The sequence below is a fragment of the Mytilus californianus genome, unplaced genomic scaffold (assembly GCF_021869535.1).
Source record: "Mytilus californianus isolate M0D057914Y unplaced genomic scaffold, xbMytCali1.0.p SCAF_3, whole genome shotgun sequence".
NCBI lineage: Eukaryota > Metazoa > Mollusca > Bivalvia > Mytilida > Mytilidae > Mytilus > Mytilus californianus.
In genome coordinates this window covers 16,586,406-16,612,708 of record NW_026262679.1, presented here as the reverse complement: position 1 = coordinate 16,612,708, position 26,303 = coordinate 16,586,406, and the positions used below count along the sequence as shown (strand labels likewise).

The following is a 26,303-nucleotide window of genomic DNA, read 5'->3' as shown; positions in this document are numbered from 1 at the left end:
ACACAACTGTCCCAGGTTAGGTGAGTGTTGAGTGCTCAAAAACATGTTTAACCCCGCCACATTCTGTATTTGCCTGTCCAAAGTCAGGAGCCTGTACTTCAGTTGTTGTCATTTGTTCATTTCTGTCCTATTTGTTTTTCGTAAATTAGTTTGTTTTAAATGATGCTGTTAGTTTCCTCAATTAACTGGTTTCACATTTTTCATGTCGGGGCCATTTTATAGCCGACTATTACGGTATGGGTTTTGCTCATGGGTGCCTCTAATTGTTTACATCTACTTCATTTGAATTTTGATGACAGATGTCAAATTTGCAATCATCCACATCTCCTTTTTTTATATTGCTTTAAAAACTGAGTGATCACAAAAAAAACATATACTGTGCTTAACATATGCAACTTGTCTTTAGACTCGATACGATTTGGAGCTTGATAAAATATAAAGACACCTGCTTTTTGTTAAATGACATTATATAACCATTTTTTTTCGGTTGCGTTCTCGTTGAAGCATATCCCACATCTTCTATTATTAATACTACATGTGTTTAGAACTCAAATGACGATCTGACAAGGAGAAATAGTAATATTAAACGAAAAACCAAAATCTTTAACAATAACATTTTAGTTAAGGGGAGAATAAACGGAAAACAAAAGGTCGGTTTTATTAGTTGAGAAATGTCAAAGGATCAAAGGGGCAAATAAAAAGAAATGGATCCAGGTCCAGAGTAAAATCAAGAAAAAAAGGCGTCTACCTTTGACATAACTTCAATATATTATATGAGATACATGCGGCTTAATAGTCAAGTAATTGATATCTTCATTCACTTTTACAAGAAATTTAATTGAAACGTTTTTTTCGAAGCGATAAACAGTTAAACCCGTAGATAATGAGCACATTTAAGATTATACAAGTGAACCATCTGTAGGTCGTGTCATTGAGACTCCATTACTCTGGTTGAGCATCATAAATTCTTTTCTCATAGACTCATTGTCAGCACATGGTAGTCTAGAACACAGTAATCTCAACAATTCTGATCGAAAATGCCGAGCAGTAACAATATATATGAAGATATTACAAGAGTACTGGGAAATTCCAACCTCATCTAGAATTTTCTTAAAAACAAGCCAGTGTAGATATTTCTGCCAAACTGGATCTACAGCTATTCCACTCGTTGTTAAACAGGGATCACCATATGGAAACACTTGATATTGAAATAAATATATTATAGTGATTGGTGCTGTTGTAAATATTCTGTAAAAAGACACAGCCATGAGTGTCAGGGTGGTCGGTAGTATCTTAGAAGCAGTTTTTCGATGTAACATTTGTCCATCGTTTGAAATAGAGCGTTTGGATATTGGCGCTGATTCCCGTCTGAATTTTGTGGCTTCCCTTGCGGTTTTCATTACCAGTATGTTGAAGACCAAAGTGACCACTGGTATAACAATGAAAATTACAATTTCCGTAATATAAGACCAGGTTTCATAAAATGTTATATACATTGGTTTTATTTCACCATTTTCTACAGTCCATCCTGTTATTTGTCCGAGTGATATGATCAGAGCAAATGCTGTTAAACAAGCTACCTCTTTCGGTGCTCTGGAATGTCTTGAAAACCTCTCACTTTTAAAAGGTCTAATTATTGATACCAATCTCTCACAGGTAAATCCAAACACTAACAGAGGACTCATATACTGAGAAAAATAAAACAACACAAAGAAAATTGTACACCACACAGGATATCTTAATGTTGGTTTTCCCCAGGCATATTCCAGCTCCATTAACATATGCAATGTCAACATCATAGTGTCAGTTATAGCAAGAACAGATAAATACAGCGAAGATGTATTTAGTCTTTTAAGCCTTCTGTTTGACCAAATATGGATTGTTAAGATATTTCCGAGAAAACCAATGCAATACCAAAAAGGAGAAACAACTCTATCTATCAGTATTGCTCGTGGAGCGAATAAAGTGTAAACACATAATTCCCATTCGGTTGTACCTTTGTTATCTGGACAGAAGTCAGTATTGTTAGTAAAGTTGCTAATATATGAAGTTCCGTTGCAATCCATTGTTTCTCTGATGGGAACTGGGATATCTTCAGATACTTCTATGTTTCATGTAACCTGCAACAATAACACTATTTAAAATTTGGATTCAAAACTATTTTAGAAATTGAGTCGTACAACCGTGCTAGAAATATACATTTGAACGCAATTATCAAATGATTACAATGTACCGTATTTGTTAGATAATTTTATGAATTAAAGTTCAAGTCTTACGGGACATTTAGAATTCGGTTGAATGATGTAGTGAGAGCTGATGTATATATTTTACCACGAATTCTTTGTATATAAGCAGACATGCAAAAGAATAGTGTTATTGACATAAATAATTCCTGACAACCAAATGGCTGCACTTCTCATACCTTTCAACGATCAATCTTTTAAAACGCTGTAAGCACTTGGGTTAAAAGTATACACTTAGCGCATTGAGTAATACACGAATTGCATACAAATTTAAAATGTAATCAAGAAATAAACATACATGTGCATCAATGGCAATTTACTTTTCAGCAATCAAACATCGAAAATTCACAGTAGCCAATAAATCAGCGACATTTATGATATCTACAGGCAAATCATATTTGAACATGTAGTTTCTAGTTCATCTAATTTCCAGCATTTGCAGTAAAACAATAAATTACCATGGCAATGAGGGAATAAATTATAAACCATATTGTCGAGGTAATCGTCTCGTGTTGTGCATGACAAATACAAATCCATCAATAATTTGTATTTAGTGACAAATCATAAACGAGAAATTAAGAGACTTGTAGCTAAATTGTACGACGAATAGAACAGATCTAGATAAGTAGTGCATACCCAAGTCAATCTTAACAAATTGAACATATTCATGACACTCTGTGATGAAGACTTTTTACTGTATTTCACGTCAGATCTGTAGAGTGTAAAGTATACTGTCTTGTAAAACCTTGTCAACAAAATATTGCTGAAAATCTTTACACTAAGAAACAAGATGAAATATTATCAATTTGATAGATTGATTGTTTATTAATAGGAAATAGTCCCGTGCAGTGTTTCAAACATTTTCAGGACGAAACCAAATTATTAATTAATACAAAAGGTAGCTTCTGCGAAGTGGGTCGACCGAGATGAATTATTAGTACATGATACATTTACTGCCTCTGAAAAAGTAGTCAAATGGAAAGAAGAAATGCTTATTGGATGCACTCGAGATCGCAATACATCAAAGGAGCAACTTTTTACTGCATGACAAGTGATGGATATTAATTAATACCACAGCTTTTTGCAAAATGAATAATTGCAAAACATCCTTATCCTCGAAAAGTAATCTCGAAGATGTCATGGCCTAACTCAAGATGTAAAGATGTCAAATTACAAACATTTCCCCTTTGTCTCACAAAATTAAATATTAAGATATGTTAGTATATTACAATATATAAATGAATATTTGTTATACCAGTTTTCTTTAACAATAATGTTATTATGCAAATCAATCATAATCAGACTGGTACCACTCAGTAAATAATTGGGTTATTTATATGGAAAAAATCCCTAGGCATACTTTCAATTGATCATATAACTCTTTAAATTCGTATATTCTTGGTTTTACATAAAATAAATTACTTTGTTGCTCAGCTAGAATTGGTGACACATATCATGAGAGTTTTACACTTTATTAAGTGTGACGTCAGAATAAACCTTCAACATATACTGATCTCATAAATCATTAGTGCAGACAACATGACATGGTTTGAAAAAATGCATAAAGATGGACATTGAAACTTAATTTGAAAATGCATTATCTTTTTTTGTTTTACAGAGCATATATATATATATATATATTTTCGTTTGGGCTTGTATTATACTTGCCTTCGGGTTTATATGATCCGTTTATCCTATTTCGACTCTTTCATTATTCAAGAGTCTATCGTAAATTGAGGTAAATTATATGGCCTTCCAAATACCGTTTCGATTCCTAACATCACTGAAGAGACATTAGTTGTCGAAATCCGGATATGGTGTACTAATTTTTGCACCTTTTGTTTGCGGTATACTATCTTTTCCGCTAGTTAATTGTTTTCTGTTTGGTATTAAATTAATAGTTAAGATCCATTTTGTTACATCTGGTGATCCGTTTATTTGGCAATCGCCAATGGCAGTCAGCAGGGTTTTTCGTTGTTCGACCTGCTAGTCAAATGTGTTTTGTAAAAAATATACTTTTTCACTTTTGTTGGTCTTTTGGAAAATGTTGTTTGTGCTGTATTTAGACCCTCTACCAAGAAATTTGTTTTGCATGCACACGTATAAAAATTGCGGTTTTTATCCAACGCAATCATAGGTTTGAACGTTGTTTTCAATTAAGACTTATATATATTCATTACTTGGGAAGGAATTTAGGCACTGTATGCATTAATTTAATGTTTCAGTTTTTCATATTGTAACGATAACATTTGGGAAAATTGTAATGAAACAAACACTAAAGTCTGAGATATATCACAAAAATTGTCTGTCTACTCATACACTTACTTCTGGGAATAATGTCTTTTAACTATCATTGTATGAACAAAACATTAACGGAACCAATTGTATTACACAATCTAACAATTGACTGCGTGTCGTAGTACTGTGATATGGTACCGACGGTTTGAATATGAATCAAATTGATATTCTTCACTTGCACCTTAAAATGTTACTGCGGTAGTTCCTTCGTCTCAAATCCCCAAATTTTCATTAAGTAAAAGAACCTACTGCAGTTACAAAAATCGTTGATGTTCGATGTTCAATTTATCATGAAGAGTATTTAAACTTCCACTTTTATTTATAATGAGGCTTTTTAATATGATTTTGTATGAGATTGGTCAAAAAGTTTCAAAATTAAAAGTTGTCCACAATTCCTCGATGTCGAAACCTATAATTACGATTTTCATACGCACCATACGTGTTTGTAGAGAAACACAAGATCAAACATGGAGAGAGTCACAATATGAAAAGGTATGCTATATCAAATTGAATAGGCTTTATCTTTAAATTTCAATAATATATTTAGATGAAAATATGATAATTTATTTCGTCTGATTTTCTCAAATTGCAGTATTCCAAATTAAATGCGTTTGATTATGACAATTTGCACTTCTTTAAGCAATATGTACGGTTACATATTTAATGAAAATTTCCGTAGTGCATTAGACTTTTGCCGGGTTAGGCACTTAGTGTAAATTTAAGGGTATCGACGAAAGAGTAATTTCATAAATCAATCAAAGTGTTCGTTATTTTTGCTGTGAATTTAAATCATGAGTTCGTATGAATGTATTGTCAATTACATAGTTATTTTCTTGCAAATTGAAAAATGTCAGTAAGGATTATAACAGTATGAAATTCTTTTTAGCGGGCAAAAGTACCTAAGAGCTTTTTGTTTAAAGCAAATATTCAGCCATCAAATATATTAATTTAACCGACAAAGGTATTCTAATAATTTTTTATTTGAGGTTCAGGACACTTGATACATTATTATTTTATTCATATTTAATCGACGCAATACAGTTATATAAATGCATGTAGTTATTGAATGAAAACTGTATTTTGCATTGTTTTCTCTCACAGAATCAATGTCAAAAATTGGTAGAACCTGATGGTATAAATATCGATAGAGTAATATATTTTGACAAAGTTTTTAAAAATACTATTGTATGCACCAAATCAAAATATCATTCTTCTAATCTGTACATTTTGCTGCTGAACATAACAAATTTTTAGAGGTTTTTGTAAAATTTTGCTTGATGTTGCATCTGAAACAAAAATGAAGAACAAAACACAATGCTTTCATTGTAAAATTTTCACGAAGACAACTTTTTTGTAAAGGCCATATGTTAACTTGTATAGTTTTGAACATTACTGTACATGTCATTTAGTTCTTTACGAGATAGTTGTATCCGTGGGAATTTTACCACAATTCCATATTTTTATTTTATTCAAAATTAGATCCCTGCTCACCTTAATCTATATGTATAATTTATTAAACTTGCCATATGTATTTGTTTCAAATGTTTTAATAAGTTTAAAATATGATATAATGTTGCCAAACCCCACGATCAATTCATGGGCGTTTTGTGCATAGCCCAGAATCTGTTTAAACTAATCTATAAATTTACTGTAGATTGATTTTAACAGAATATTTAGTTTTCAACGGAATGAAAATAATTGGAAATAGATCAGAGAATCATCTAATTTTAACCTCCGATGCTTATACATGATCTTCTAATTAGTGCATTCTTTCGAAAAAAGTTGTCGATCGTCACGTCACACTTTTTCTCCCGAATGCTCCATGCAGTTCATTCTTCAAAAGAAAGTTGGAAACTCTTTTGCCAAAAAAACGTTGTTTATTTATACCCTTTTTTTTAGATAAATGTTTTTAAACATTACAATTAAATGAATATGCGACATTGATGGTAATTATCAAAGACTTGGTTTCTGTTATCAGCAAGATTTTCACGTGGTTCGTGCTTTTCTCTGTAGAGTTATGATTACTGCTGGTTCCTCTGTTTCGTTTGTCTTTGGTATTGTCTGTCTTTCTATGACGTGTGGATTTGTAGTACTCCTTGGAATTGTTTTGGCGATGTTGTCTGTCTTTCTATGACGTATGGATTTGTAGTCTTCCTTGGAATTGTTTTTTCGGTGTTGTATGTCTGGATTTGTAGTATTTCTTGGAATTGTTTTGTCGGTGTTGTCTGTCTTTCCATAACGTAAGGATTTGTAGTATTCCTTGGAATTGTTTTGTCGGTGTTGTCTGTCTTTCCATAACGTATGGATTTGTAGTATTCCTTGGAATTGTTTTGTCGGTGTTGTCTGTCTTTCCATAACGTATGAATTTGTAGTATTCCTTGGAATTGTTTTGTCGGTGTTGTCTGTCTTTCCATAACGTATGGATTTGCAGTATTCCTTGTAATTGTTTTGTCGGTGTTGTCTGTCTTTCCATAACGTATGGATTTGTAGTATTCCTTGGAATTGTTTTGTCGGTGTTGTCTGTCTTTCCATAACGTATGAATTTGTAGTATTCCATGGAATTGTTTTGTCGGTGTTGTCTGTCTTTCCATAACGTATGGATTTGTAGTATTCCTTGGAATTGTTTTGTCGGTGTTGTCTGTCTTTCCATGACGTATGGATTTGTAGTACTCCTTCGAATTGTTTTTGTCGGTGTTGTCTGTCTTTCCATAACGTTTAGATTTGTAGTACTCCTTTGAATTCTTTTGTCGGTGTTGTATGTCTGGATTTGTAGTATTCCTTGTAATTGTTTTTGTCGTTGTATTCTGTCTTTCTATGACGTATGGATTTGTAGTACTCCTTGGAATTGTTTTTGTCGCTGACACTTTGCAAAGGAAAGTGTTGAGTTGAATGGTAGAACAGAATGAAGCAATATCATAATTGTCTTAACAATACTGAATTTAGCGCAGTGAACTAAATTAATGAACAGGACCTTATAATTTATTTTTCAAACTTTGATGATGTTATGATAAAAAAAACGTTTAAGACTAACGTTCATTTACTAGGGTATGTTACTGGTACAAATAGAGTCTTCTATTATCCTGCTTACAACTTGAGCGACGGTAATGCAAATTACAGTTTTCGTAACAGTTCATTTTGAGGTCCTCTCCACGGTTTGCGTTTAACCATATTGGTTTCTATGTAATAAAATGATAACAATTTAGAATTAAACAATTAAATGAAAAGTTTAACTGTATGATATGAAAAATGTACATTGGTGGAAAACAATAAATGTATTTGTACTCGCTACGAATCTTGAAAAAAAAATGTCGACGAGCCTCACTTTTCGTCCTGTTTCAAAGCACGTAAAATACATTTTATATTTTCCGACAATGTATATATGAATAGTTACGTTTAAGGAGACGGTAGTTTACCGATGTTAAAAAGGTTAAAGAATATCAATGACAAAAACATTCATCATTATCATTAAAAAATCATAATGAATTTATGTTCTTTACTCTTTTTTGTACGTGTTTTTTTTTCAACACGCTGGCAGTACATCGTAGGATTCGCGCTTATTGGTGTGCAATTAGTTGTAACACCTATTAGTTTTTCTCTTTTCATTCATCATAAAGTTTTTGTTAATATTGCAAGTCAAATTAATTTTGCTGTTGTATGCGTCAAGTAGAGACACATATGTAACACCAGACAGAACATTTTCATCAAAATTACATGTTTAATACTCATTGTATTGTACATCATTGCACACAACAGATGCTCAGCACTGAAATACACTCAATACAAAAGTTAAGGACCACCAATAAATATTTTCCATTACAATAGTATTAAATTTCCCGTATGAAAATCTTTTGTAGCAGCAATTGACGTAACAATAGCACTTAGACATGTGTTATGTCTTATGATCTCAATTCTTATAATCAGTCCATGAAGTCAATGCTCTAAGTTGTAATATTTTCTTGAAAAATACATGTTTCTGAAATATATACCTTGCATAAAGTTGTGCTTAGTGAAACTGATTCTTTAAAACTGTTTGTTACTCTGAAAAAATGCTTATGTTCCACTTGTGACAATGGTTACTTTACAAAAATGTTCTTTATTTCTGTCATTTTTCGAAAGAATTTGCTTAATCTTTATGTAGTTGTTTTCAATTGGTGGTAAAACTCATTGATACTGACAGAATGGGTTTTACACGGGTGAAATGGGATTTTTTGAAAACTTAAATTAACCTGATACAGGAGGGAAATTGTTGGCATGGTACTTGGAAAAGACTCCGGTCAGTTGTCATATTTATGGGCCAAATAGATTTCTTTTAGCCGTATAAACATAATATTAAATGGAAGTGATTATTGAATTTGTTTGTCTAATATTTGTAACACTAACAGTTAAACATTTTTAGAATCGTTATAAAAGATTTTCATCAACAGCTAAAAATGCATTGTAAATGCAGTCGGTCATAACATTGTTCACTTCGTTAATTATTAATTGTAAATGTTATAATGAGGGAATATGTCCTTGATGCATTACTTGTTTGGTGACTTACTTAGAATTTCACCAGAGGCATTTGTAAGAGACAATATTGATTTAATTAGTCAATTCTTATGTTCGTTATTTCTGCTGTCAAATTTGATTATGAGTTAATTTGTACTTATTGAAAATGTCATTGTAATTTAGTTGCTAATTTAAAGATTACTACAGATTGAATATCCATTTAGTTTACGGCCTTAGGCTTTTTAAACTGAAGCTCAGTAATCAATTATGTTAATAATTAACATACAGTCAATTTTCACCGGTGTCATTCGGTATATCGGAAAAAAATGATCGTAAAAGAATACCTAACGGTGGTCAAGTATTGCGATCGGATCGTGAATGCAATTAGGTGTAATTCTACTTCAAAATCTGCTGTATTTACAATAGGTGGAACAAATCAGAAAAGAATATTTAATAATGCCATTTTTTTTTTTGGAAAAAAGGGTAGGGGCAAGGCGTTTTTAAAATATATCAATGGGGCGCGTTTTTTTTTTTTTGTTCTTCGGAAGTGAGCCAGAAGAAGTCCATTTCTGTTTTTTTTTTTTTGCATTGGGGAGATCTTCTGGCTCTCTTCCACCTCTTCTTTTTTGATAGGTTGACGGCAGAGGCACATAACAAACATGGCGTCGTTTAGTCTAAATGAAATTAATGAATTTATGAATGCAGATATATTAGAATGTGAGCTGTTTTATAAACGTTTTTATGGTATGACAGCCTTTGTAGGACATCCCTGTAGGACGATAAGCTGGATAAATATAAGAACTACACGGACAACAACAGTTAAGGGACGATGATTTGATATTCTAGGGAAGGGATTTTGATTGATTGGTGTTTAACGCTACTTTCAACACTATTGGGTTATTCCGTGGTGGTCAGTTTAAATTTATAGATGAAGGATGGGGAAGGGAAGAGAGGGCATTATTATTCATTTCAATCTGTCGCTAATCATGCCTATTTTTCAGCTCTTACCAGGCAACCATATTCATATATGAAATCCTTCTGTCCACCACCCCAACAAATAAATAAATATCAAATGGTTTTCCTCTTATTTAACACAAGTTTAAATTGATTGATTGTTTGTTGCTAATTTTAACGCCCAGTGAAAATTATTTCATGCTTGTTCAGGAAAACACGAGTTTAGAAGTCACGTATATAATATAAAAATGAAGAGATGGAATATGATTGCTAATAAGGCAACTATCCACCGGAGTTCAAATATGAAGTGGATGTAAGCAATTACAGATAAGATCAGATAAGATAAGAAAAATTTATTTTAAGTCGGGTTACATGAAATACTACAAACATAAGCTCTGTAGAGCTTTTTGCCGTCATGTAGACAAATTCTTTTTGTAGACAATCGTAAGGCCTTCAACAATAACAAAAAATCTGATACTGTAAAGTCGTCTATAAAAGGCCCGACATGAAAAGTGTGAACAAATCAAACGAAAAATTAACAGCCTAATTATACATAACAAAACAATTTACAAATATCAAATATGAGTCTAGACAGGAACCAACGACAACCACTAAACTACAGGCTCCATCCCTGGGACAGGCAAATAAAGAATATGGCAGGGTGGAAATAAAAACGAAGATGTGGTATGATTGCAAATGAGACAACTCTCCACAAGAGATCAAATGACACAGAAATCAACAGCTAAAAGTCACCGTACGGCCTTCGACAATAAACAAAGCCTACACCGCATAGTCAGCTATAAAAGGCCCCGAAATCAAAAATGTAAAACAATTCAATCGAGAAAACTAACGGCCGAATTAATGTACAAAAAATGAACGAAACACAAATATGTATAACAAAACAACAAACGGCAACCACTGAATTACAGGCTCCTGACTTGGGACAAGCACATACATACAGAATGTGGCGGGGTTAAACATGTTAGCGGGATCCCAATCCTCCCCCTTATCTGGGACAGCGGTGTAACAGTACAACAACATGTTTGTGAGCAACCCATCCCGAAGCTGGGACAGTGGTGTAACAGTACAATAAAATAACAACCTGCATAAATCAGCTAATTAACTCAAAATATCGGTACGAGACACACAAAAAACTAAGATTAAGACAATAGACACAAAGCACCGACATAAGAGTATTTGCAATTACTGCAAGTTTGCTCAAACCTAATTACAACTGGTACTGAAATAAATCTTGTTCTCCCAGACTGAGTTATCAATCAGTACACAACGAGCGGCAAAGGATTTATTAAAAAAAGAAAACAGTTTGAGAAACGTCTCGTTTACGTTGTATATAGATATAAGAAGATGTGGTATGAGTGCCGATGAGACAACTCTCCATCCAAGTCATAATTTGTAAATGTAAACCATTAAAGGTCAACGTCCGGTATTCAACACGGAGCCTTGGCTCAAACCGAACAGCAAGCTATAAAGGGCCCCCAAAAAGTAGTAGTGTAAAACCATTCAAACGGGAAAACCAACGGTGTCTAATCTATTAAAAAAACCGATATACTTGCATATAAATCTATATACAATGAAACGGTTTTTGAAAAGTGGACCGAACGTTTTGACCATCGAAATTTTGCAATAGAAATACTAGTTATGACCACAAGATTTTAACAGCCAGTGCAGGACTCGCACGAACGTTAGATTAAGTTAGAGGGGCGATATTCTGACGCGTTTTTTAATTCTTAGTCACCCATGTTTAGAAAGAAAGGGGAGAAATCCAAACAATTTCCGACCAATCACAAACGTTGTTGCAAATTTGACCTTATGACGTCCAATAATATCCCATAATGCAATTATTGCATATAAATAAAAAAAAACTACTATACCAATTGAATAAAAAATATTGCATTCAAATGATATTTTATACCAATTGAATAAAAACTATTGCATTTGAATGACAATTAAACCATTTGAATGAAAAATTATACCATTTGAATGAAAAATTATACCATTTGAATAAAAAATATTGCATTTAAATGAAAAAATATACCATTCAAATAAAAAAATATTGCATTTAAATGAAGAAATATACCCATTAAATAAGAAATTTTGCATTTAAATGAAAAATATCAAATTTTTGCAACCAATACCATGCCATATTGAGTTACAGATTCTAGGAGTTGACTCTGTGTAGCATTTTATCTTCTTTACAGTTTTACCTTTATTTGCGTTTGTACTATTATGTTCCATTTGATCGTATGCCTCTTGACGTGGTTCGGTATATGTGCATCCAGCTTTCAGGTTTTTGGCTTTCTGTGTTCCTTATCCAGGTGAGTTCAGAGATGCGATTCGGACACATGAGGTTTTTATAGTGTTGTTTTCATTTTGTATACATTTGTACCCTTGTATTTATATTTTACTTATTTTGTATTTATCGGGAAAGCTATCAGGAGCCCCTTATGGAGCCACTTAAGTGCCGTGAAAATATAAATATTTTCGTTTGCCGGACATTTAATCTGGTGCGCACTAGTTTGAAAAATCGTGCGCAAGACTTTCAATATCATACGCACGACATTTAAAAACTGGTGCGCACAACTTTCAAAAACTGGTGCGCACGACTTTCAAACTTGTGTGCACGACTTTCAAACTGGTGCGCACGAGTTTGAAAGTCATGTGCACCAGTTCTTGGAAGTCATGCGCACTATTTTTGAAAGTTTTGAGCACGAGTGTGAAAGTCAAGCCCACAAGTTTGAAAGTCGTGCGAACGAGTATTCAGTCGTGCGCACGATTTTTCAAAGCGCACCAGATTAAATCTCCGGCACACAAAAATTTTATATATATACATACACTTAAGGGGCTCCGTAATTATGCTTTACTCTACTGATTATATTATATTTGTTGGCGTCTTTGTTTGGTTTAATTGTAAGTGTGTTTGAACGTTAAATTCAGTTGTGTTTTATGTCTGTGATGTATGTTTACACAGTTTGGACTGCTGGATCCCAGATATGGCCACGTTAACCAATTAGTTGTGTTTGGGTTGCTTACCCAATTTGCAATAACCAATAAGTGGTAACAGATCTTTCACGATCCTTTTCATGATCATCAAAATGCGGTACCCGATCTTTCACGATCCGAAATATCAAATTATTACAAATATTACCATTTTTGCAAAGTTTCTAATTAAACTAAATCAAAATAGTTGTAAGAACTATTTAAAACAGTAATATTGAACGATATTTTTAAGAAGAAATTTCGAAGAGCAATCTGCCTCTTGTAGTTTCGTAAACACGGTGTACTAGTACTTTTAAGCTTTGATTTTTCTCGGAAACTGATCATAATGTTGAACCATTTTGACAGACAGTTTTATTTTTCCAATATTTGTCATTACATTTGATTATTTACTGAAGTTGCATTAGTTTTTTCGATAAGATTTCCTTCACGATCCTATACAAGATCTTTCACTATCCAATCGCATTACTTGACCATCGTTACTTCTTCTTTCACGATCATGTTTCTCGATACACCGAATGACAGCCGTGATCTTGTGACATACCCGAACAGTGGGTATAAAATTCAATTTAAGTTTTACTATCATTGTGTATTTCTCCTTTAATTTACTTTTGCATATATAATGGTCAACAACTTTATTCTACATAAATGATCCTTGGTGTTCTCGATTTGAGGGGAAATTAGGTGCAATATAGATACGTCATTGTTTCTTGTATGCTGTCAAAAATATCACACATTTAATGAAACTCACCTGGGTAATGTAAATATTGTTTAAACAAAATAGCTCATGTATAGCTGTTTAAACAAAGAGTATGACTGCACAAAAGTTAGCGTAGCTGAAAATGATAAATTATAGTAAATGCAACGTACTATTCAGAAATTAATAAAAGCATATTGCCTTTTAAAGTGTTTAGAGACAATTAAACAACCATTCATGTCGCTGTAAATGTAATATAAGTAGAACAGTTGGAAAAGTATGTTCTTTAAAGCTGTTAGGAGTAACACAACGGGTATCATTATTTGAAAATAATTGAAAAGTGACATTAACTCTAGATCTGTTGACTGGGAAATAAAATATTGCAGTGTTAATTTATTCTTATTCGAGTATTTAATCTCATTAAAATCGTTACAGTTTCGATAACGTCGTAAAGATTTAATTCTTAACCACAACTGAATTTCTATTAAACAGACAAAAGCAGTACCTTTACCTGTGATATATATTCCTGATAACCGCACGGAATTATTAGCTGATCTTAATCCAAATTTCGAATCACATTGCAACGTTTGTGTCGACGTGGAATTCTCAAGTGTGGAAAAATTAGGACAAAACAGTTTTTCAAATTCGTTATGTAAACCGCATGCCAAAGGATTATATTTCCTTCAAACTAACATATTTATCTATTACGTAGGTGTTTTTAATATATACAGTCTCTTTTGAAAAGCGCTTTGAATATCTGAAAAAGTGAATCCATTTAAAAATGAAATGTAGAAAAAAACCTATCTTAACAAAGAATGACTTTTGAATAGAGACCGTGGTAAGTTTGACATGAGAGTTAAAATTGAAAAAACTTTATTTTCAGTTCAGTTATATAATTCAAGGATTAAAATCATAAACTGTATCATTTGAATTATGTTAGTTCTGGTTACTTGGTGAATGTTACACTTGGCAATTTACAGTAGGGGTGACACGTAGTGTTGTTATGTAAAATGAAAACAACACTTTTATAAATTATGTACATTCGATGCGTTAGTCTTGATTTACCTTCCCCGGGAACATTCAAATAAAAAAAAAAATCAATGATATATAGATACTTGAGGAGCATTTTATAAGTTGTAAGGATACATGAAAAGTTCACACAGTAAAAATCACACTAATGAACAAATGTTGCACAGATTATTTCTTGTTTGAATTAAGGTTATAATGCCAGTAGTTGTAATGCTGTTGTATTCAGGTAGTTTGTTCCAATCTTTTATTATAGTTTGGCAGATGAAAGAAAACTTTAGCTGTCTTTGTTTTATCTGTATTCAGTAGGAAAGAGTCTAAAGCCCAAGCTACAGTGGCAAAACATTTTAATTTTTAAATTTCACATGTGATATATTAAAGCATGATGCACAGATACAATTAACGACTCAAAAACGGCATTGACTAAACAGCCGGTATCGGTATCCGTATTTGAACACCGTTGAATTGACGTTGTAATGATTAAATGATAACATGGTTTATTGTTAGTATTACTTTGACTTGAATCTTTGTTTCTGGCATATATACTTATTTTAGACGCATGGAACAGGTATCATACGCATGACATGTACGCGTTTCAGCGATAGCATTCATTAGGTTGCTTTAGACAAAAACGCTACGCATTTGGTTTTTTAACTGCGAGTTTATTCAGTTGTGTACTACTTTGTTGTTTGGATGAATGGTTATTTATAAAAATCTGCAGAAGAACGATACAAGCTTGATTTTATGCGATCGTCCCTATAACCTCTAAAATAATTTGACTCGAAGTAACGACCCATTTCTTGTAATATTGCAAGAATTGGCTGCATCGATTTGCATACTGATGTATTAAACTACCATATGCAAGGCTTCTGAAATGTTGTTGCTAAAGGAATTAGTATTCATTGAAGCAAAATTGGTTTTCATTATAGTCAAAGAATAATGGAAGATATTAAGAACTAAAACAAGACAATTAAGGAAAACGAAGCTAGTATTGTATTTAATTGCCTTTACTAAAACTGTTCTTATATAAATCACAACAAGGGTGGTTGGGAAATAGAAATATGGTTACTTTAAGTCCTTCCCATCCAGTAGTAACACCCTTGCCAAAAAGGGGCGACCGTTTGGTTGTGTGGGATGTTTAAATTCGCATCAATGTCCAGTCAGAAAGGGTCACACGCTCTCTGTACATTAAGAACCCTTGCAACAACTCTTTTAGGGGTCTGTATGTGGCCTGTTGTAAGGCTACGTTACTGTCCATATCCAATTTACCCTAACTTTCTAGTGAAAGTCCAAGTTTTCCATCTTTCAATCCGGTCGACCCATATTACAGGACCTACCTTTTTATGTATTCTTAATTTGTTCTCGTTCTGAAGACATATGAAATATTTGCCACTGGACGTTAAACAACCAAAAATTCTGACATACATCTGATTGATGTCGATTGACATCAGTTATACGTTAATGAGAAAAAAAGCAATGAGAACTAAACAGAGGAAGACAATTAAAATACTTGGTCTTCAGCAAAAATAGTGTTTGTCTACACAAATATCAAGCTCGAAATAGCTCAATTGTTAGAAATTTGTATTTGTTAATTAAAATTTTACAGACTTTCAAAGGTTGCCATCGACACGATTGAGGTAGATCCATATTCCTGTGAATTTAATTAACAACAGGGCCACATTTCAAATATCTAGTTATCTTTACTACAATTCACAGCTGCATCTCCATATTTTCGTGTAAGAACCAGTCCAATAAAAATCGTCATGAATGATTGCATGTGATTGTCTGTTCTATGAATGTTTATATGTAGTACTACTATGTTTAATATTGGATCGGATGATTATTGCCATTCTACTGAGGTCATCTCGATGGTTAATCAGATGGCGTCTAGTTTAAAATATGTACAGAATGTTGAAACATTATAACGCATCCATGTTTCGTATGGACTATTTGAAAGAAAAAGCCCTGTCAGATTACCGATTTTTACACTAGAAAAGACTGAAATATAATGCATTGGACAACACTATACTTGTTCTGGTTGTTTGTGATCATTTACAATGTGTTCCTCGCTATAGATGGTTAACTATCTGAAGGGGGATTAATCGTTATCCACTCACACATTAGGTAGTGAGATTCTATAACTGTTTATATAAAAATAAGAAGATGTCGTATGATTGCCAATAATACAACTCTCCACAAGAGACCAAATGACACAGAAATTAACAACTATAGGTCACCGTACGGCCTTCAACAATGAGCAAAGCCCATACTACATAGTCAGCTATAAAAGACCCCGAAATGACAAATGTAAAACAATTTAAAAATTCAATCGAGAAAACTAACGACCTAATTTATGTTCAAAATAATGAACGAAAAACAAAAATGTTACACAGCAACAAACGACAACCACTGAATTACAAGCTCCTGACTTGGGACAGGCACATACAGAATGTGGCGGGGTTAAACTAGTTTGAAGGCGCCAACCCTCCCCTAACCTGGGACAGTGGTGTTACAGTACAACATAAGAACAAACTATAAAAATCAGTTGAAAAAAGGCTTAACTCATCAGTTGGATACAAATAAAAATACATCTAGCAAAGAGTGGATGTGGCAGGGTACTTATACATCCCCACAACAAAAAGTCACTAAGTACAGATCTAATAGTACTTGCAGTTACTGACAGCTAGTTCAAATCCAATAACAACTAATAAAAAAAATCATGCATCTAAGACTAAAACACGGATGTCAAGTTGGTTCAATATTCAACATTCAACATTCAACATTCAAATTTTTTTTTTTTTTTTTGGGGGGGGGGGGGGGGGGGGAAAGGCGGGGGGGGGGTGTTTCATTCGTTTTCAACATTCAACATTCGATTTCAACATTCAACATTCAAAATTTTTTTTTTTTTGTTAAACTTTTTTTTTCAATTTTTTATCATTTTTTTTTTTTTCAACTTTCGTTATTCAACATTCAACATTCGTTTTCAACATTCAACATTCGTTTTCAACATTCAACATTCGTTTTCAACATTCGATTTTCAACTTTCAACATTCGTTTTCAAAATTCAAAATTCGTTTTCAACATTCAACATTCGTTTTCAACATTCGATTTTCAATATTCAGCAATCGTTTTCATTATTCAACATTCGTTTTCAACATTCGATTTTCAATATTCAACATTCGTTTTCAACATTCAACATTCGTTTTCAACATTCAACATTCGTTTTCAACATTCGATTTTCAACTTTCAACATTCGTTTTCAAGATTCAAAATTCGTTTTCAACATTCAACATTCGTTTTCAACATTCGATTTTCAATATTCAGCAATCGTTTTCATTATTCAACATTCGTTTTCAACATTCGATTTTCAATATTCAACATTCGATTTTCAACATTCAACATTCGTTTTCAACATTCAACATTCGTTTTCAACATTCAACATTCATTTTCAACATTCGATTTTCAACAGTCAACATTCGTTTTCAACATTCGATTTTCAATATTCAACATTCGTTTTCAACATTCAACATTCGTTTTTAACATTCAAAATTAGTTTTCAACATTCGATTTTCAACTTTCAACATTCGTTTTCAACATTTAACATTCGTTTTCAACATTCAACATTCGATTTCGACATTCGATTTTCAATATTCAACATTCGTTTTCAACATTCAACATTCGTTTTCAACATTCAACATTCGTTTTCAACATTCGATTTTCAACTTTCAACATTCGTTTTCAACATTCAATATTCGTTTTCAACATTCAATATTCGTTTTCAACATTCGATTTTCAACTTTCAACATTCGTTTTCAACATTCAACATTCGTTTTCACCATTCGATTTTCAATATTCAGCATTCGTTTTCAACATTCAACATTCGTTTTCAACATTCAACATTCGTTTTCAACATTCGATTTTCAATATTCAACTTTCGTTTTCAACATTCAACATTCGTTTTCAACATTCAACATTCATTTTCAACATTCGATTTTCAACTTTCAAAATTCGTTTTCAACATTCAACATTCGTTTTCAACATTCAACATTCGTTTTTAACATTCGATTTTCAATATTCAACATTCATTTTCAACATTCAACATTCGTTTTCTACATTAGATTTTCAATATTCAACATTCGTTTTCAACATTCAACATTCGTTTTCAACATTCAAAATTCGTTTTCAACATTCAACATTCGTTTTCAACTTTCGATGTTCAACTTTCAACATTTGTTTTCGACATTCAACATTCGTTTTCAACATTCAACATTCGTTTTCAACATTCTATTTTCAATATTCAACATTCGTTTTCAACATTCAACCTTCGTTTTCAACATTCGATTTTTAACTTTCAACATTCGTTTTCAACATTCAACATTCGTTTTCAACATTCGATTTTCAATATTCAACATTCGTTTTCAACATTCAACGTTCGTTTTCAACATTCAACATTCGTTTTCAACATTCAACATTCGTTTTCAACATTCGATTTTCAACATTCAACATTCGTTTTCAACATTCAAAATTCGTTTTCAACATTCAAAATTCGTTTTCAACATTCAACATTCGTTTTCAACATTCAACATTCGATTTTCAATATTCAACATTCGTTTTCAACTTTCAACATTCTTTTTCAACATTCGATTTTCGACTTTCAACATTCGTTTTCAACATTCAACATTCGTTTTCAACATTCAACATTCGTTTTCAATATTCAACATTTGTTTTCAATATTCAACATTCGTTTTCAACATTCAACATTCGTTTTCAACATTCAACATTCGATTTTCAACTTTCACTTCGTTTTCAACATTAAACATTCTATTTCAACATTCAACATTCGTTTTCAACTTTCGATTTTCAACTTTCAACATTCGTTTTCAACATTCAACATTCGTTTTCAACATTCAACATTCGTTTTCAACATTCGATTTTCAATATTCAACATTCGTTTTCAACATTCAACATTCGATTTTCAATATTCAACATTCGTTTTCAACATTTATTTTCAACATTCAACATTCGATTTCAACATTCAACATTCAAAATTTTTTTTTTTGTTAAACTTTTTTTTCAATTTTTTTCATTTTTTTCAAATGCCTCCCTATCTCAAATCAAAGAGTTATATTAGAGGAAGCTTTGTGCCAAGTTTCATGCTTGTAGCAGGATGTGCACAATTTTTCATGAAGCCGTCGTACTATGTATATGAATGCAAAATAAGCCATTATTTTGCGTTTACTATAACATTTTGGAATAAAAATATATAGAACGATAAAGTAGGAAATGTACATCAATATAGATGCAACATATAAAGGCAATAGTAGTATACCGTGTTCAAATATAATGCAATGCAGTGCGTAGTAGCAGGGGAGTTAACGTTATGATAAACACAATAGTGTCTATAATATTAATAGAATAGAAATAGTTTGTTTTTTTATTCTGTCTTGTTCTGTTGGATCATCAGCATATTGGTAAACTGGGATACTTTTGAATAGTGGATTATGATTCGCAGCATAAACATCTAAATGTTTACCAACATATATCTGTCTATAATCAGTGTTTCTGTGATGTTGGCAGTGTATTGTCATACGTTTCTAATATACATGATATATATGAAATGTCAAAATGTCATTGATGTCTATACAGAAGAAACAAGTAAATACCTGATGACAATTTGTTAGCTTCTGGCAACTTATGCCATTCATTATACTATGAATACATAGTTCGTCACTTCAAACCAATGTCCGTGAATTCTGTGTATTCAGATTAACCACGATTTTAAATTTAAACGAAGTGAAAATTTTCAATGAGTTTGTATATAGACCTTTAAAAAAACAACGAAATTTTCTATAAAACCAGGTTTAAACCACTATTTTCTACATAAGAAAAAGTCTTACCAAGTCAGGAATATGACAGTTGTTATCCATTCGTTTGATGTGTTTGAGATTTTGATTTTCAATTTGCCATTTGCTTAGGGACTTTTCGTTTTGGATTTTGGTATTTTTGTTATGTTAATTTTTATTTATACACAAAAAAGCAATATTTCCTTTAACCACAAAAAGTGGTACACACGAAAATAATTAATCCACAGTATATGACAATATAGTATTTTGATCATTTAGATTTCACTTCTATAAAATTCCGAGTTACGCCATAGATGTTCTGACAAGGGAACGTACTTAAGAAAAATATGAAAAAAAAAATTAAATGTAGTTATAAAACTACATTTCTATTTCAATTAAACTTAATAAAAAGAAAGTATGGAAAAACAGATTAAACTTTCTTTCTGTGTTATTTTTTTCTGTTAGGCAATAATGTTCCATGTCCCTTTTCTTACCATGTGCGTTTTTCACAACTAGTGTGATAACAACTTTTTTTGCGTCTTGAAGTTAACCAAGTCGGTGTTGTGGAAAAAGTATCCAGTCCTGTATTTCAAGAATACTAGCTGTTAGAATAATTTAGAAATGAATTTAGCAATGTATATAAGATTCTGCGAACCATGTGATCTTTATTGCTTTGGAACTGTGCTACTTACATATCACGGTCTTGGTTTGTTTAACTCTGAAATATGTATCTATCTATGTTATAAGTCGTAATAAGTTTACACTTAATATGTATGTGAGTAATCATCTTCGTCGCCTAGCTTTTCAATTTTTCACATTTACTATCTTTTGATGTTTTCAATATCCTTAACGATGTCCTTTGATCTTCATTATATAAAGTTCATACATTTCCAACTTTAACATATTAAGTTATGATAAGTGGTATGATATTATATTGAATGTATGAATGCCATTTTTTGCTAAATTCATTGTTGTCGTTAAAACGATTGATTGTAAACTTAAAAACATATGTTAGTGTGTCTACTTTCATTAGATAGTTGTTTTGTGCCTTATACAAATCAAATGAATCCATACAAGATCATTATACTTAATCGATTTCAGATGTTGTCAGTATCCCATGTAAAGGGTGAGTTACGGCCTCGCTAAGAAGGACACACAACAATAATGTTATTTTGAATTATTCTTTAATATAGAAATGACGAGTAAGTCAATAAAAGAAATTAAATACCCATGAAACGTACCCTATTCTATTTAGTTTTCTGAAAAATATACTACAGTTTAAGGCCCAACACAGTTTAAAAACAAATACTTGCTAACATCCGTGTCACTGGTAGCGTGTTAATAATTGTCTCATTAACAATAAAACCATATCTTATTTTTTCTCTTTATATTGTTGAACTCTTTTATTTTATTGGTCGGTCATAGAACAAATAAATATTCGAGGGCAATTTTATATATAAATGCATATTTCCTATGGATATTCACTTGGAAAATGTTTAAGACAATTTTCATCTTTAGATTGCTGCTCTTATCATAACCTTTAATTTAGAAATCATTATAATACTTCACCATGTTAAGCAGGTCACACATTTCGTTTCAGAGGCTTCCAAAACAAAGAAATTCGTACGATTGTGGTGCCTATATTTGTAAATACGCAAGACAAATGACTTGTGGAGGAAATCTACAGTTTACTCAGGTAATAATAAACAATTATTAATTAAGCATACAAACGTGTTGGAAATAATTTTTAAAAACCTGAAAATTCGTATTCAAAAATAGAAAGCGTCAATGAATTATCCTGTTTTGTAACAAAATCGGATGTGGTGACATTATGTTCACCTACCAGTGCCGAATTACTCATCCTTTCTCACCTAAGGGATATGATATAGCGGTATTTGAACAGTTCGGAAGTAAACAATTATTTGTCTGACGAACAAACTGAGAAAGTCTGAATGCGAGTCTTTTCGGGAACTTTCCATCAACCGGGACAATAAGAAACTTTAATTTTCAATATTCCTTGGGTAAAATAACAATATGGCAATACTAACTTGTTAATTTTGAATTTCGGCATATTTTTGTTTCTAAAGCAGAAATATTAAAAAACCAATGGAACGAAATGAAATATATCTTAGATAAGTTGTGTTACGCACTTTAAAAAATGCGAACACAATAGCTTAAAAACATTAACAGTATCAATGTTAATGCTTTTGTTGACAACTGGTCTTACCGTTGATGGTCGAGTAAAAACTTATTGATAGTGAAAAGCTTTCATCAAATAAAGAAGAGATGGTAAAGATTAAACTTTAAAAATGTTCAGACAACTCCGGACAAGTACAGAGCTAAATATGGGAGACACCTTTTCATTATTTTAATAAGAGTAAATTTTAATGAAATCATATTCACATTTTTAACCCAGAAAAGAAGAACTGGTAACATCGCTGGTGATACCAGAAGGGATTAACAATCTTTAACATAAGAATCGGATATAATTGCGATTTTTCTTTGTTTAAACTATGTACAACTGATGTTTAGTTCCAATGAATACAACTGAAACCAATATGTATGTTTGACTTTCAAACAATTTATTTTGTATTTCAGACTGACATTAAGAGATTTCAGACCAATATCCAGAAAGATATTGCTGGAGGGGCTATAATTTTTACATGAATATTGCAGGACTTAAGAGAAAAAAAGCCACGAAATGTTCATATTGTATATGTCCTGTTATTTCTTAATGTTTTCTATATTAATTATTGTTTATACTGGATCTTATCAAGTATTGCCAAGTGTTGCGCTACAAGATTGTTTATACTGGACCTTATCAGGTATTGCCAAGTGTTGCGCTCAATAATGAAGTTTACTCTCGAACTCGAACACAATATTCGTCAAAGCTAAAATTCGATTAGATCTAGTACGGTGTAGTTAGGTGCGAAACTGCTGTGAACAATCATAATTTATTATAGAATGCATAGAGTTGTCCTACTAAAGGCGGAATAAAATCAGAAAGAATGACAAGCAAATAGTGACACGCCAATATTATTAATTATACAACTTATTCCTTCAAATAAAATGAAATCCTGCATCACATAAGTACTAACGGTGCTAAGACGTTGTATGATGTTTTTTGGGACCTGGTTGAACGGTTGAACGTCAGAAGGCAGTACAAAAAGAGCACATCGAAAGCATTGACAATGACCTATGGTGGCAAGGTTTGGTCTCCAAATCGTAATTGTGTTCTTGTCAGTTAGACAATTATGTATCATTCGTTTCATTATTGATTTTCATCCAAGAACAAATAAATGTCGTTTTATTGTTGTTATTTTTTCCCTAACTTTATCAGCAATATCCAGAACACGCCCAATTGTGGAGTATACATTTTTCAACTAATACGATGTTCACTGGCTTGCAGCTGCTACTTAGACTTTGTAAAACGTCATCAGAGTCTTTTGAAGAAATTAATGAGCCAAGCTTTGTCAAAGAACGTATTGTCCTTTTTCTCAAAAATTTCATTTGATAATACCACGACCTATTAGATAAATAGTACGTGTCTACTTCACAAAAACTACAAGATGGTCTTGAGTTATAGATTCTCTGTGCTGAAGTTGTGCTTTGTTTTATTTTACTTTAGTTCCTCGTTATTTGTCATCGTGTTATTATGTATCTATTGATCATATACCTTTTCAGGTGACTCGGCTTTATTGCATCCCGTTATCATGTGTTTTACTATTGAACTTTGGACATTCCTAGTGCAGATTGGTTATGATATGCTATTCGGACACAAAGGGTTCAGTATTGTTTCTATTTTGTTTTTCACTCTAGTTTTTGTATTTTCTTTTATTTTGCTTTAGCGAGCAAACTTGGCAGTTGTTTTACAATTGTTCCGTGATTGATATATGTAGCGTTTTTTTTTTTTAGTTTTGAGGACTTTCCCTTTTCTGACTCGGTAATTTTTGCTATACTTTCTTTAAAACGTTATATGAAACTTCCAATTTGAAGAAGAAAGTTTGATATGTTTTATATACTTGTATTACTAAGTTTTACTAAAATGTCATGACCTATGTCACGTTTTTCACGGGTTTCTTTGTTTATTTCTTATCAATGTCACGATCCGGTTAACCTCTGCAATAAACTTGAAAGGTAATAAGCTTGCGAGCAACAATCACTGAATAGAACCACCTCGGGGCATTATGTTTACGGTCCTTCCGTCCATTCGTTCGTTCGTTCATCTGTCCCGCTTCATGTTTAAGTTTTTGGTCATGGTAGTTTTTGATGAAGTCCAATCAAATTAAAACATATTACACATGTTCTCTCTCAAGGGGCCTCGGTGGCCGAGTGGTCTAAGTAGTTACTACTGTAATCACTAGCCAGTCAACACTGAGGTTGTGAGTTCGAACCCCGCTCGTGCGGGTGCACTCGACTCCAATCTTATTTGACTAGGATTGTCAGTTTTCCTATCGAAGGTCGGTGGTTTTCTCCGGGCACTCCGGCTTCCTCCACCAATAAAAACTGGCCGCCACGAAATAGCCCAAAAGCGGTGCTTAAAAGTGGCGTTAAAACACCAAAAATAAAAAAAAAAAAAAAAAAATATATGATCTTTCTTATTTTAATGCCAAATTAGAGTTTTGAACCAATTTCACGGTCCACGGAACATAGAAAATGATAGTTCCCGCTTCCGGTTAAAGTTTTTGATGAAGTTAATGTCCAATCAATTTGAAACTTAATACACATGTTCAACATGACATGATGGTTTTAAAACGAATGTTGAAAGTTGAAAATCGAATGTTGAAAACGAATGTTGAATGTTGAAAACGAATGATGAAAGTTGAAAATCGAATGTTCAAAACAAATGTTGAATGTTGAAAACGAATGTTGAAAAGGAATTTTGAATGTTGAAAATCGAATGTTGAAAACGAATGTTGAATGTTGAAAACGAATGTTGAAAGTTGAAAACGAATGTTGAAAAGGAATTTTGAATGTTGAAAATCGAATGTTGAAAACGAATGTTGAATGTTGAAAACGAATGCTGAAAATTGAAAATCGAATGTTGAAAACGAATGTTGAAAATTGAAAATCGAATGTTGAAAACGAATGTTGAATGTTGAAAACGAATGTTGAATGTTGAAAACGAATGTTGAAAATTGAAAATCGAATGTTGAAAACGAATGTTGAATGTTGAAACGGATGTTGAATGTTGAAAATCGAATGTTGAAAACGAATGTTGAATGTTGAAAATCGAATGTTGAAAACGAATGTTGAATGTTGAAAACGAATGTTGAATGTTAAAAACGAATGTTGAATGTTGAAAATCGAATGTTGAAAACGAATGTTGAATGTGTTGAAAACGAAAGTTGAATGTTGAAAACGAATGTTGAATGTTGAAAACGAATGTTGAAAGTTGAAAACGAATGTTGAAAACGAAAGATGAATGTTGAAAACGAATGTTGAATGTTGAAAACGAATGCTGAAAATTGAAAATCGAATGTTGAAAACGAATGTTAAAAATTGAAAATCGAATGTTGAAAACGAATGTTGAATGTTGAAAACGAATGTTGAATGTTGAAAACGAATGTTGAAAATTGAAAATCGAATGTTGAAAACGAATGTTGAATGTTGAAAACGAATGTTGAATGTTGAAAACTAATTTTGAATGTTAAAAACGAATGTTGAATGTTGAAAGGGAATGTTGAATATTCAAAATCGAATGTTGAAAACGAATGTTGAATGTTGAAAACGAATGTT

At 32.2% G+C, this 26,303-nt stretch overlaps 1 protein-coding gene across 1 annotated transcript in view; it reads right to left on the bottom strand.

Annotated features, from left to right (window-relative positions):
• Positions 1–791: 791 nt before the first annotated feature.
• The window catches only part of LOC127734012 (P2Y purinoceptor 12-like), a 37,319-nt gene continuing 11,807 nt past the window's right edge, over positions 792–26,303 (bottom strand). The window contains exon 2 of the mRNA XM_052243552.1: positions 792–2,120. Within this exon, the coding sequence (XP_052099512.1) occupies positions 900–2,066 (1,167 nt within the window). The 5' untranslated portion in view covers positions 2,067–2,120 and the 3' untranslated portion in view covers positions 792–899. The remainder of the gene's footprint in view (positions 2,121–26,303) is intronic.